The sequence below is a fragment of the Aulostomus chinensis genome, chromosome 18, assembly GCF_037954235.1.
Source record: "Aulostomus chinensis isolate RoL2024-O1b breed Wild chromosome 18, RoL_Achi_v1.0, whole genome shotgun sequence".
Taxonomy (NCBI): Eukaryota; Metazoa; Chordata; class Actinopteri; order Syngnathiformes; family Aulostomidae; genus Aulostomus; species Aulostomus chinensis.
Window position 1 is genome coordinate 19,952,039 of NC_141337.1, and position 14,186 is coordinate 19,966,224.

Consider the following 14,186-nt stretch of genomic DNA (forward strand, 5'->3'; position numbering starts at 1 on the left):
GACGCGGAAGAGAAAAGACGGAAAGAGAGAACGGCACAGGTAGGACACCCAAATGCGTCCCAGAATCATTGATCCTGAGTGGGGGGCTGAACCAGGTCTTAGCCACATGTCAGATTCTTTTTCCTTCGTCGTGATCCACTCGTACCCTCGATCATATCAATATTTTTGCAATCGTGACGCCATGGCTCACTCTGACGCCAGTCAGAATGATGACGTCATTGAGTTCTTTATCCTCGACTCGAACCAACGGGTCCACATCTTTACATCCCCCTGGAACAAAATTCTGAGTGAACATTGTTAAGCACGTGTCGGTTTTATACCTTTTCTCAGTGTGTGTGTGTGTGTTCCTGGGGACAGAACACAGGATGGAGCAGAGAAACATCCAGCAGGACTTTGAGGATCAGTTCAAAGATGTGCTCTCCAGAATCCAGTCCAAGCAGTTCTTTCAGTCGGACTGGGACGTGGCCTCGTTTGCTGTCTTCTTCATTTTCATTGGTGAGCGACAGAGAGAGAAAGACAGAAGGTCAGAGAGACACAGAGACAGACAAGGAAAGAGAGAGACAGGTCAGAGAGACACAGAGACAGACAGGGAAAGAGAGAGACAGGTCAGAGAGACAGACAGAAGGACAGAGACAGATAGGGAAAGAGAGAGACAGGTCAGAGAGACACAGAGACAGAAAAAGAGAGACAGAAGGACAGAGAGACACAGAGACAGACAGACAGAGACTGCTGAGGGTGAGATGGTGTGTTCTGAAATAGTTTGAGCTTTGGCACTGATCCAAGACTGTCAGGACTCATGATGGTTCCGATATTCAGGGTTGAGGTTCGAATGTTGATCCATCAGCCAGGGGTTGTTTCATCATAACTAGAAGTACCATCAACATCAAGTATTTAAGAAGTACTATCTAATCTAGAGAGTTGTTACTCGTGTATTTATTACTTCATTGATCAGAACCTGCATATGAATAAGGAACACGGACAATGGACCTGCAGAACCAGACAGGTGTGTTTGTGTGTGTGTCAGGTATGGTTCTGCTGCTGGTGGGCCTGGTCCTGATCCGCTGCTGCTGCTGTTGTTGCTGTGACCATGAGAAGGTACACACACACACATACACACACAGACCTCTATGTTGTCTGTGTTGCGGATCATTTAACCCCTCCTCTTCCAATTGGGTCCACAGCCTCGACGGCAGAAGGTTGGACTGGAGAACTTGGCTCTGGAGCCCTGAGGGCAGCCGGACTGAGCCTCCCAGTTTAATCCAGGACAACAATGGCGGTGCCCTGCAGCAGACTGCTCATCTCCCGAGTGCTGTCCCCACACTTGTCCAGTGTCTTGTTGTCTTCCAGTGTCTCGTTGTCTTCCAGTGTCTTAGCTGTCGCCCTCCAGATCAGCAGCATCTCACAAACGAACCACCACTTATATTTTATGTTGATTATTTCAGTGACTGACAGAAGAAAGACATAATACATTTTTATCAGTGTAGTCCTTGTCCTCGTGTCTGTCAGGTGTCCATTCGTCCCACCCACACCTGCATCGACAGAATCACAACTTTTGCAATGAAACACGGTGAACAGTAAGACTCCAAAGAGACATTAGAAAGCAAATATACTGATTCCTGGATTACAAGAGGAAGTGTCCATCAGTCTTGCTGGAGTTTCAGTCTCCCACTGAATGGGTGGTTCTTAGCATCACTGCTAGTGACCCCGTCCCTCAAAGGCTCCAGCTGGGTTGAAACGTCACAGGACGGTCTGAACTTGTGTTGCCACGGAGACATGCTGACATCATCTACAGACCAGCAAACATCTTTGATACAGGCTTCTACACGTCACCCATGTCAAACTTTACTTTCCCTCTAATTTCACTCCAGCAACCAAAATAATGGCAATATTTTTAAAAAAAACAAAAAAAAACCTCCAGCTCTAATCTAGAGGTCAGTACCACCAAGGTCCTGGTGTTCAACGGTGTCATCACAACAGCTGTAATCCTCAGTACCGCACCCAGTGAGGAGTACTACAATCAGAGGAGCAGGACAGGAAGTACGAGATCGTTCTTCACTAGATCTTTATTGCACAGTATGAGATAGAGACGTTCCACGTGTTCTATGACTGTGGCTTTCGAACGAGAATAACACTTCCTGGAATGAATCATTTGATCACAGTTGATGGTTCACAACATTCGTGCAAAACTGGACAATAAATACGAGCAGTGATTAACAGCTTATCGTGTACGTCTGAATCAACCAGCGAAGACAGGAGGTCACTGTCAGCTGACCAGCAAATACAACAAAAATCAAGCACAAACACTGAGCGTCACAGGTGTTATCATCGCGTCTGCCCAGAGACGGCGGCGTCTCCTCACCGGGTCAGGACCCCAATGTTTGACAGACATAACAGGACCAGTGGACCGGGGGTCTCACAAATTAATTTTCTTTAAATATTAAACACACAAAACAAGACAACCGTCGCAGCCTCACTGATCGGACCTTTAAATATTTCACTTCAATATTTGTAGATTTCTCGTATTTTGAATAAATATTTGGTTTGTGTGTTCAGTTTGTATCCCTGCCATTGACTTCCTGGTCATCAAGTTTCTAGTTTAGCTAATCTACTCATGGGTTTAAAGGTGATTAACCAATCAGCTGCTTATAATCATGTAATAATTGTATAATAACAATGCATTTAAAATTTTTTGACAGCAGTCCAATCAGACTATCAGTCCCTGCTGAGCAACATCCCCACAACAAGCTTGAGAGGTTGTCACCTGGTCACCTGTTGGGACATTCAGGTGCTGGTGGTGTGTTCACTGGCCTCTCTGCCGGACTAAACAGGTTTGCAGGCTCTAAGAACCCAACTGGACGAGCGAGGGAATGCAACAACAGCTCATGGGGACGTGCAGTGTTCCAACCCTGAGTGCACAAATAAGTGTTCTACAAAACGGGACAGTTCAGAGGAACACAACAACAACACTGTACATACATTCATGGAGGTTCTGTGAGATACGTCGAACATGGATATGTGATCATGGCGGATCATGCAACACTTGAAATGGAACGACTGGCTGATAAATATACATGTATCCAAAAATACGAGTGTTCCCAGGATGGAGGTCGGTTCCACTTGTCTGGTTCGTTCAGGTCCGACGGTGATCAGAAAGGCCTGTAGTTCCAGAAGCTGGAGAAGACGGAGATCTGCAGGGACAGGAAGCAAACAGAACCCGCTGGTTACATCAGGGATGCACAAGCTCCCATCCACTCTGAGTTCTTGTGGCTATAACACTGTTTACACTGGGACCACTGTTCACACCAGTGACACTGGTGATAACGTTGGTGGTGATTGGAATGGAATGGCGATTGTTGTGGCAAAAATCCTTGATTATGCGTCACGTTTTCTTAAAAAATGCGATGGGATATGCAGGATACTTACAAAATTTTAATGTGATGAAATGGGAGGAACTTGCAAAAACTGCATTTTGATGAATAAGAAAACAAAGTGTCGCTCTGTCCTCACCAGGTCACAACCTTAAGTCAAGAGTCGTCTCTAATGGCTTCCTGTGATGGGCGAGCGCACTGCGTCACAGGAAGCTGGAATCATTGAGCTCTCGTCTGGTTTCCTTTCACACCAAAATCAACTCACGGCTCAAACTTACAGACCCTCGATGAGTCCAACGAACTCCGAGCTCACTTTTGTTGGCAAATGAGACGCATTTGCAGACTTCATCATGTCGTCTTCGCGGGGTTGCATCTTTCCCATGACATCACTTCCCAACGTTCCCAAGGCAACAGGAGGAAAATGGCCACTCTTGTGTGAACAAGCATGTTTTACGCTCCACGCGCACATTGAATCTCCCATGCGCGCACAATTCTGGGACCACAAGCACGACTCTTTACTGCAAGCACAAATGTCAAAAAATGCGTGCATAAGCTGCTGCTGTCTGTGCTCTCTATCTGCTCACTTGATCTGCTCCTGCGCGCTCGTGTGAAACATTGGAGAAACCTAGAATCTAGAAAAAAAAGCATAGAAACAATCATTTGTCTATGATTGGCCACTTTTCCACTGTCCCCGCCCCGTGACCCGGTTGCTGTGGCTATCATAACTAAAACATGGCTGTGGGAATGTGGTGGGTAAGACTTTTATGATTTTTTTTCTTTGTAACTGTAAACATGGAAGTATCACGCTAACGTGGCATGTTTCAATCTTCACACCAGTGACACTGCAGACACTCTGACCACCAGAGACACTGACCACCAGAGACACTCTGACCACCAGAGACACTGACCACCAGAGACACTCTGACCACCAGCGAGACTCCGACACTCTGACCGCCAGAGACACTCTGACCACCAGTGACACTGCCGACACTCTGACCGCCAGAGACACTCTGACCGCCAGAGACACTCTGACCACCAGTGACACTGCCTACACTCTGACCACCAGTGAGACTCCGACACTCTGACCACCAGAGACACTCTTACCACCAGTGACACTGCCGACACTCTGACCGCCAGAGACACTCTGACCGCCAGAGACACACTGACCACCAGTGACACTGCCGACACTCTGACCGCCAGAGACACTCTGACCGCCAGAGACACTGACCGCCAGAGACACACTGACCACCAGTGACACTGCCGACACTCTGACCGCCAGAGACACTCTGACCGCCAGAGACACTCTTAGCACCAGTGACACTGCCGACACTCTGACCGCCAGAGACACACTGACCGCCAGAGACACACTGACCACCAGTGACACTGCCGACACTCTGACCGCCAGAGACACTCTGACCGCCAGAGACACTCTGACCGCCAGTGACACTGCCGACACTCTGACCGCCAGAGACACTCTGACCGCCAGAGACACTCTGACCGCCAGAGACACTCTGACCGCCAGAGACACTCTGACCGCCAGAGACACTGCCGACACTCTGACCACCAGTGAGACTCCGACACTCTGACCACCAGTGAGACTCCGACACTCTTACCACCAGAGACACTCTTACCTCCAGTGACACTCTTACCTCCAGAGACACTCTTACCTCCAGTGACACTCTTACCTCCAGAGACACTCTTACCACCAGTGACACTGTAAACTCAAACTGGTTTTAGATGCACTGTGTTGTGATTTTAGTGGCGCAAAACGCACGGGAGGAAAAAAAATGTGAGTATGTTTCGGGAGACTGCGAGTCAGCTGATTAGTCAGGGGAACGAGAGCTCCGCATATCAGCTGATTAGCAATCAGTTTGACTCGCCCAGTTGGTTTTGCATGAGCGCGTCAAACTGAAGGGCGCACTGAAGGTTTAATCAGCTGTCTGAAGAGTTTGTAAAGCTGCTGGAAGGTCACACGCGAACGTTACTGCTTGCTGTGAGTGATTGGTGGGAGCAGTGTGCAAACGTGACGTCTGGGAAAATGGAGAAGCAGCCAGTAAGTGTCTGTATTTTTGTCATGCTTAGAATTGGTTATGGAGCTGTACTGTGGCACTGGGGTTGTTTGGTTTTTGCTACGGAGTCAGCGTGAATGCACAGCGGTGTTGGTGATCTTTTTAGGTAATTTGTTTAAATACACAAAGTGGAGATGTTTATCTGTCATTGTGGATGATTAGTGATGTGAACTGTGAGCGTAATGACCTGGGCACAAGGTGCCTGCATTGACTTCAGTACCTGATATTTGCATGGTGATAATGGTGGTTGCGGCGCTCTTGATGTGAAGTATTTTAAAGCTGTGCTTTGACAGTTGACCGTAGCTGTTAATGGCTTATGCAGTTATAGTGTGTATTCTTTGAATTGTTTAGTTTCTGGGAACTTTAATGTATGTGCTCAGGAAATGACTTCATTTATATCTCCTTTTCTACAAAGTCTTAACTTAAGATGGCTCATAATGTACATTTAGTCTAGTGTGTAATATAAAACATTCCACGTTTGCATATTTAAATCTGTATTTATTATGGAATAATATTTGGCATATTTACACATGTATGGTGCATTTTGTACATGTTTATTTGCATAGTTGCATGTTTGCACAGGAGCATTGCACATTTATCTGACTAACAATAATTACCGTTGTCTTCTTGTGTATTTCCTGTCTCCTTAAAGTTTTTTCACCTAAGGGGCAAAGACTGACTCAGGCTAACTGTTGCTGTCAATCAATCCCTGCTGCCAACTGTCCTCTACCTGCCATTGCAATTATCTTATGGATGAACTGAACTTTAATAAAAAGAAGAAAAAAACCCACAAAGGAAACTAAGTCGTCTTGTCACAAATCCTTGACTGGAATCCAGTTTACCTCAAACCTCCATCAGATGTCACACTCCTTTTTTCAAGTTTGGGAGAAATGCACAAGTTAAAATAACCAAACAAAACCAGCAAAACGTTGGCAGACACTCCTCCCGCCAGTAACAGAAGCATCACTGTCAATGCTGTTTGCACTGGTAACAATGGTCACACTTGTAACGATTAACACTGGTGACCCTAGTTAAAAAAAGTCACATGAAGTCACTGGTGACACTGGTATATGGTGATGCTGTAGCGGCTGTTGTCATGGTGAGGACTAACTGTGGTGATACATGTAGAACCAGTCTAACATCCCAGCTGGGACAACATCTGTTTGTTGTTCTTTCTCTTTGAATAGAGCCCTCATTGCAGCCCCTCCCCCTTAGTCTTCACACGCCATAAGAAACCCTCAAGTGAGGTAGTGTCGTGTATACGTGTGTGAGTGTGTGGTGAAGCGGGTGTGGCCCCTCCCCACCTGGAGGTTAACAGGGTTATGCTGCCTCCAACAGAAAGGGCCAGAAGTGTTTTTAGCCTCATCAGCATTCACAGTGACAACCTTGTGACCAGGGTGACCTAACAGCACAGAGGAGGCGTGGCATTACCTTGTCCTTGAGCTGCTGGCAGAGCTGCAGTGAGATGGTGAAGAACACCAGTGTGTCGTTCAACCAGGGAACAACACACTCCACCTTATGGACGTGGCTCACCTCGAAGCGGTTGTTGTTGAGCTCACTGAGGACAAGCGTTGAAAACAGAGAACAGAGAGTTAGAATGAGCTCAAATGCCCGTTTGAGGCCATTTGTGGGCGGCGGTTCGACTTATTTACATTAGTCAGCAACAACAAGTTCTCATCTCAACACACAGGCCCTCCTCTGAGTGGTTTCTGCAGCAATGTTGGCTGTGCAATTGAACACCACTTGCATTACCACAAGGCACATGAAGTGTCACATGTCTATGTGGCCGTGGCGAAACGGAGGTCCAATCTTTGAGAGCGTTCCAATAGGCCGTTGCTCTGAGGAAATGTCTACACTAGGTAATGTGACCTGGAGGTGTCTGCGTGGCACCATGATGGGAGCTGCAGGAACTCTAGAACTCTCAGGAGGGAGCTCCGGCTCCCTCTGTTAGCATCGATACACCGGAGCGTCTTCCTGCCAGGAGAGGAGACGATGCCGTCCCACAACTCCTTGCTGCAGCAGCTCTGACGGTGACGCCCCACTCAGCTGTTCACCACAACAACCAATCAGCACCACCATCAGATACATTTGAGCCTCCAGGCAGGTTTGTTCCTCTGGTTTGGTAGAACAGCTCCCACAAGCCTCCATGATTGCTGTTCTAGCAAAGGGGAATCTGGGTTCTGTCCATCAGAGATTGGACCAGAACTGAAGCCAGAACCAGAACCACCATGGTTTCCTCTCCAGCAGCTCCAGGTGGAGCAGCGTTTCCACTGGAGAGTTGACAGCTACAGTTGAAGTGCTGCTGCTCTCATGGATGCGTGTGGAAGGACTTGAGCAGCCGTTCTGGTGCTGACATCATCACATCAACAGCCTCCAGGAACCAATCAGCTGTGAGGAGGACAGCTGCTGGTCGGGGGCTTGTCGGAGGTGTCAATCATCACAAATGTTGAGGCTCCCCAGAGGTGCACACGTTTACTACATACATGAAAATTATAGACATGGTTATCTCTGATCACCTGCTAGCACGCAGCTACGCTACAACCCTCAGCTCTGCAGGTGAAAGAGAGGCATTACTATGGCAACCAAAGGGCACTGCCACTGCGACAGTGTTTGTAAACCAACACACCTGTCAATCATTACCGATACAAATTCTACAATTTCATTTAGCAGACGCTTTTGTCCAAAGCGACGTACAACACAAGCAAGAATTCAGACTTAAGGAAAAACCCATAGTAGCGCAAAAGTGCTTCAGTTGTGATTTGGTCACAGGTACTGCCATCTAGTGGCAGAAGAAGTGTCGCCCCCCCTCCCCTTTGACAAACATACAACATCACACAACACAGTTGGTGCTACATAATCACTAAGTGCTGGGTCTTGGACCCTCTGACTGATTCTACCCCACAGGACAAAGAGAAGAGTCAGGTTCAGTGCCTCGGTGCTCTCTGAACCATTGAGTCTTCAATTGTCTCTTAAAAGTAGAAAGGGACTCAGCAGAACGCACAGAGTTCGGTAGTTCGTTCCACCATTTGGGAACAACAGAACAGAAGAGTCTGGCTAGAGATTTGGAGCAGCGCTTGGCTGGAAGCACCAGGTGTCTTTGGCATGCAGAGCGTAGTGGGCGAGAAGGGGAGTAGACCTGGATCAGGGATTCCAGGTAGGCTGGAGCCGTTCTTGTGATTGTTTTGTGAGCCAAGAGAAGTGCCTTGAATTTGATCCTGGCTGCCACTGGAAGCCAGTGAAGAGAAACCAGCAGCGGGGTGACATGAGCCCTTTTGGGCTGGTTGAAGACCAGACGTGCTGCTGCTCCATTCTGGATCATCTGCAGAGGCTTGAATGAGCATGCAGGGAGGCCTGCCAGAAGAGAGTTGCAGTAGTCAATGTGTGAGATGACAAGAGCCTGAACCAGAATCTGTGTGGTCTGTTGGGTCAGGAAGGGTCTGATCTTCCTGATGTTGTAGAGGGCATAACGGCAAGACCGAGAAACTGAGGCCGCATGAACCTTAAAGGTCAGCTGGTCATCAATCATGACACCCAGGTTTCTGGCTGAGTTTGTGGGCGCAAGTAGGCTCGAGTCAAGTTGGACACTGACCTGAGGCTGAACAGATGGACAAGCTGGAAAGACCATAAGTTCAGTCTTAGACAGATTCAGTTGAAGGTGGCGTTCCTTCATCCATGTGGAGATATCAGCCAGACACGCTGATTTATAATCTGAGACCGTTCTGTCATCAGGTGGGAAAGAGAGGAGAAGCTGAGTGTCGTCATCGTAACAGTGGTAGGAGAAGCCATGGGAGCGGATCACTGCACCAAGTGAGGTGGTGTACAGAGAGAAGAGAAGGGGACCAAGCACTGACCCCTGAGGAACCCCAGTTGATAGGCCATGTGGCCTTATTAATTAACAAGGTGAAGCAGCTGGCTGTTCTGGAGTTCAGGAGCAGAACACTGTACAAGCCAAACTCTGGCAGTGTGGATGTTGTGTCAAATAAAAATAAAAACAGAATGCAATGACCTCACACTTCAGCCCCAAAAGAACAAAGACAGTGCATGAAAGGTCAGAGGTCAGGCATTATAATATTTCATGAAAAAAATTAGCTTATCTTGAACTTGATGGCAGCACCACAAGAAGCTAGAAAAGAAGCGCCCGTAGCAACGAGGAGCGAAAGAACATCGATTTAAAGTTGTCAGTTTCGCACCATGACTGGGAAGACAAGGAGCATCCAAGGAAGGCCGAGTCCCTCAGGGGAGATGGTGGAGGTCCACGGAGAGGAACTGGGCCTCCAACTTGTGGGACATTTTCAGAATGAGGTTCCTCAAAGTACAATTGTAAAGACTTTGAATGTCCCATCATCCACCAGTCACTGCTCTGGGCTCTGGGACATCCCTGTGCTCAAAGAAGGAAGAGGAAAGTCTGTCTTGGACACCGCTGATCCTCTGGCCCTCAGACGGCGTGAAGCAGGCCTGACGGAGCAGGGAAGGAGCGTTGCTGAGACCAGAGCTCGTCTGAAATGGACTGAAGCGTTTCTTGCCTCAGTCCACTGAGGGCCAGGTCTAACACACACACACACACACACACACACACATACACACAGGACTTACAACATGGCTCCAGGGCTGTGCAGCACTGAGCTCCCAGCTGGCTTAAAATTCTATCAAGATGAGAGAAATCACATTAGAGCAGCAGTCACATGACCGTGTGTGTGTGTGTGTGTGTGTGTGTTGACCTTGGTGGTGTTGGGGGGCAGCACGTGCAGCTGGTAGACGGTCAGACAGAGTTTGCTCAGGTTGATGTAAAAGTTCACCATCACGTCTCCGGGCATCGGGGGGGAGAACATTTTCTGAAGAGGAGGAAGATTTGAGGCGTGATGCTAACCGGAGCACCTGGGCGCCCTGCTGGCGTTCGTGGCACGGAGCACAAACACGCCACCCTCATCCACACCCTCACAAAGACGTGCTGACATCAGGAACTGCGCACAGATGTGTGCGTGAGCGAGCGCAAGTGTGTGAGTAGAACGACTGAATGTCTCGTACCATCAGCCCGCTGGTGGCGAGCTCGGGCAGCGTCATGGACGCTGGGGTGGTGAGGCGGTTCCGTGCCCGCGTCAGCTGGAGCATCACTGCATCCATGAGCTACGAGAGCAGCAGCACAAACACGAGGTCAGCATCGCCATCAGAGCACAACGGCTGGAACGTCACGTGACAAACTCACCTTGTTGACCTCAGCGCCCGTCTTGAAGTGGTAACTCTCATCATGGCTGCTGAGCAGCTGGAGAGCCTGGGTCACATGGTTTCTGGCGTCCTGGATCTGATGGAGGAGCAGGGAGAGGAGAGAGAGAGAGAGGAGGAATGAGGAGAGAGAGAGAGGGAGGAATGAGGAGAGAGAGGGGAGGAATGAGGAGAGAGAGAGGAGGAATGAGGAGAGAGAGGGGAGGAATGAGGACAGAGAGGAGGAATGAGGAGAGAGAGAGGAGGAATGAGGAGAGAGAGAGGAGGAATGAGGAGAGAGAGAGGAGGAATGAGGAGAGAGAGAGGAGGAATGAGGAGAGAGAGAGGACGAATGAGGAGAGAGTGAGGAGGAATGAGGAGAGAGGGGAGGAATGAGGAGAGAGAGAGGACGAATGAGGAGAGAGAGAGGGGGGGGGCATATTCCAGGCGACAAACCAAGCATGAAAACACGACTGGCTAGTGGAGAATGCAGCTAAGCATGCTTGACGTCACCATGGCAACGCTCCTTCTGGTGTCCGGGAGAACAGCATGGGCCTCCCAAAGCTTTACACCCCCTTGGGGGTTGGGGGTGGGACAAACATGCAGGAGCTGGTTTGAGTGTGAACCCTCTATTGGCCCCCACAACTCAAGATGCGTCTGTACAGTCCTTAATGTTACTTTGATGGGGGGGCAGTGGCGGGGAGGCCGTTGGGACTACCAGGAGTTTTCCCGGTAGCCTGGCCCCTTGGTGGCCTACCTGGCTGGCGAGGAAAAAAAAGTATTTTTTTTTCCTTCCCCCTCAAGCCAGGCAGGCCAGCTGGCGACGGACAGCGCAGATCAGACAAAGGTCTCAGTTCTATGGAGGCCTTTCCTTCCACCACTGCTCCGTCAGTGCTGCTGCTGCAGGCTCCAGTTTGTGTAGCGCCAGCCACACCAGAGGGCTGCCCTCACTCGGCTCGCTCGCATGCTCGCCCCCTCCCGCCGAATGGCCAAAGTGGCCTGGTGGTATTAATTCCTCCCGGTCAGATTTGGAGTCCCACCCCTGCCCTGGGGGGGTGATTGCATGGAAAATATGTTGGCTTTCCAGCGCTCGCACACCTGTCCACTGATTGTCTCTGGTCCACTGCAGTGAAACACTTCAGCACAAAGCCTTGCTCAATGTCTCACAGGCGCACGCACAGAGCAAACCAAGTGCAGCTTGGGGGGGGGGGGGGTTGTCCAGATGAAATTATATTACAACATAAATGGTAGAGGCTGATAATCGGTTCTCAAAGATCAAGCATCTCAATAATCTAGTACGTACATTGATGTCTTGAATTTTGACCAGAAAATTTCCCCAAATTGTGGTTAAAAGTGGGTGGGTCCAATAATATTGGACCCACTTATAATGGTGGCGATGCCAATGAACCTGACAGAGTTTGGAGGAGGAGTCTGAGGCGAGCGCATCCACGTCCAAGTACGCCGATGACAGCACGTAAACACACCAGACCAGGTTGTTGGGAGCTCGTGGACACAGTCAGGGTGTGTGAGTATGTGTGTGTGTGTGTGCTCTCACCAGGCAAATGGAAACCAAAGATGAGTTAATTATAAAGGCAAAGTAGTGATGCACGCGCACGCGCGCACACACACACACACACACACACACACACGCCCATCCCCCACCCCACTCACACACACCCCCACACCTGCTGCAGCTTCCACTGCTTGTCCTCTCTGAACAGGAAGTGCAGCACCTGGCTGCTCTTGGCCACCTTCAGGTTGATGTCCTGTTAAAAGCACAAACACGTTTGACTCATCTCGGTTTCCATGGTGACGGAGGGAGAACTGGGCTACAGGAAACTTACGGCCTGCGTCAGAGCCTCCCCTTGCAGCGTCAGCACTCCCTTCACCTGGTCCATGCTGCAAAACAACACACACATGTTCACCCGGGACCACTATGACAATCACCCCAGCTCGCCCTCGCCACACCCAACCAGAGAGGAGGAGGAGGATTACGTGGAGCTGCCGAGGATGAAGTTCTCCTGCTTCAGCTGAGCCTCCAGGCCGGGCGCTGGCACAGAGAAGCGTCTGGACGCCTCCTGGGACAGAGGGGAGACAGACAGCGTGTTTAGCGTCTCAGCGACTGGCGGACGCGCGGCTGAGCGTCTCACCTTGAGGACGTCCTGGAGCTGCTTGAGGACCGCGTGCACTTCTTCTTTCAGCAGCCAGTTGAACTCCTCCTCCTAGACGGAGACACAGCAGAGGACACCACCTGGCCTGCTCACCTGACACACACTCACAGGCTGGGCAAGTACATGACGTACACACGTGTGTGGGTCCAACGACAGTCCTGTCGTCACGTGACTGACCCTGAATCTGAAAGAATGAATGTTCACCACCGCTGAGCTAACATGCTAACGTTGTCCTTGAAGGCTGGACACGCACAGGTGAGACAGGCCGAGGACGGCTGCTGCACACCTGCGCCTCCCACGTCACTACTATTACATCATCATCATCATTAGCAGTCACTCAACTACAACATCAGTACCGAACAGCTCCGGCCGTGTCGCCCTGCGTGCGTGCGTGCGTGTGTTACCAGCACGGCCCTCTCCACCTGGCTGGCCGCGGACATCTTGGGCAGCTCGGACAGAGACCTCTGCGGGTTCAGCATCGCGAGCAGGTCGAGGAGAGATGGCGGATCCCGCTGCTACCTGCTAACTTAGCACAGGACCTGCTGCCTTCACGGTCGGTGGGAAACACCGCACTCCGCCAGGCAAACGCCCAACTGAACGGCAGACCGAAGCGGCCCGCTGACATGCGCAGTTCAGCGCGCAGGAGGGTCTGAGCAGCGGTCCGCGTGCTGTCAAGGAGCACTCACGCGCACAGCATTACCATATCTGCTCTGTAGGTGGGACACGTGAAGGCACCATTCCACAGGTCACGCGTTCCCTGTTAATCTGGCCTCGCCCACTGATCCTGATGGGAGGCACAGATGCTGCTGTTATCAGGACGGTTTAAAGGAACCCCCCCCCCAACTGTACTTCATAATTCAGTCTTCGTGATGTTCTCAAACACACTCTGGTCCGTCAGCCTCCTGATCCAGATGAAGCTGCTGGTTGAAGGAACCTGGGTCATGATCCTGTCACATGACCAAACTCCGCTGAAATGCGCAAGACTGAATGAGTGCGAAAATGATGAGGCACCTGAGCTGGTCACCATGGTAACCTGTTCAGGTGCCTTGAGGTTCTTTTGAGAAACCACTGCAGTTGCTCCTCATGAACTCACTGTGACAGAAAGCCAGACTGGTCAACCTGCATCCTGAGACCAGCCCCTGGAGTACACAGAGTAGTACTACAGAGTAGTACACAGTTTACACAGTACTGTTGAGAGAAGCTGTGTGTGAGCTGACAGCTGGTAGAGGATCACTGATCGGACCACAGCAGACTCCCATTTACCTCTGACGTTGATGCCCCCGCAGTAGCAGCATATACCCCTGTATACTCCCACAATAGTAGCTTATACCCCTGTATACCCCCGCAATAGTAGCTTATACCCCTGTATACTCCCACAA

General features: G+C 50.1%; 2 protein-coding genes across 3 annotated transcripts; one reads left to right on the forward strand and one right to left on the reverse strand.

The window, feature by feature from the left end:
• smim22 (small integral membrane protein 22) lies at positions 1 to 2,610 on the forward strand. Its single transcript, XM_086186008.1, has 4 exons — positions 1 to 39; positions 358 to 495; positions 1,025 to 1,095; positions 1,182 to 2,610. Exons 2-4 carry the CDS (start codon positions 366 to 368, stop codon positions 1,227 to 1,229), a joined length of 249 nt encoding a protein of 82 aa, XP_086042134.1. The 5' UTR covers positions 1 to 39; positions 358 to 365; the 3' UTR covers positions 1,230 to 2,610.
• Positions 2,039 to 13,645, reverse strand: rogdi (rogdi atypical leucine zipper). Of its 2 annotated transcripts, none has more exons than XM_086186007.1 (11): positions 13,230 to 13,645; positions 12,787 to 12,858; positions 12,632 to 12,714; positions 12,481 to 12,535; positions 12,322 to 12,402; positions 10,641 to 10,736; positions 10,463 to 10,561; positions 10,156 to 10,269; positions 10,031 to 10,080; positions 6,869 to 6,995; positions 2,039 to 3,188 (listed from the first exon to the last, which is right to left on the reverse strand). In XM_086186007.1, the coding sequence occupies exons 1-11, from the start codon at positions 13,284 to 13,286 to the stop codon at positions 3,147 to 3,149; spliced, it is 876 nt and encodes a 291-aa protein (XP_086042133.1). In that variant the 5' UTR covers positions 13,287 to 13,645; the 3' UTR covers positions 2,039 to 3,146. The 2 variants fall into 2 exon arrangements, with proteins under 2 accessions (XP_086042133.1, XP_086042132.1); XM_086186006.1 differs by having other exon boundaries at positions 13,212 to 13,639.
• Positions 13,646 to 14,186: the final 541 nt, after the last annotated feature.

Bases quoted from the DNA above. Each gene is read 5' to 3' on its own strand.
- smim22 (XM_086186008.1), top strand. From the start codon at position 366: ATGGAGCAGAGAAACATCCAGCAGGACTTTGAGGATCAGTTCAAAGAT. The intron at 496-1,024 runs GTGAGCGACAGA...TGTGTGTGTCAG, and splicing joins TGTCTTCTTCATTTTCATTG to GTATGGTTCTGCTGCTGGTG. The intron at 1,096-1,181 runs GTACACACACAC...TTGGGTCCACAG, and splicing joins GTTGCTGTGACCATGAGAAG to CCTCGACGGCAGAAGGTTGG.
- rogdi (XM_086186006.1), bottom strand. From the start codon at position 13,286: ATGCTGAACCCGCAGAGGTCTCTGTCCGAGCTGCCCAAGATGTCCGCG. The intron at 10,562-10,640 runs GTGAGTTTGTCA...CTGCTCTCGTAG, and splicing joins CGGGCGCTGAGGTCAACAAG to CTCATGGATGCAGTGATGCT. The intron at 3,189-6,868 runs GTAATGCCACGC...CTGTCCCTGCAG, and splicing joins GCCAGCAGCTCAAGGACAAG to ATCTCCGTCTTCTCCAGCTT.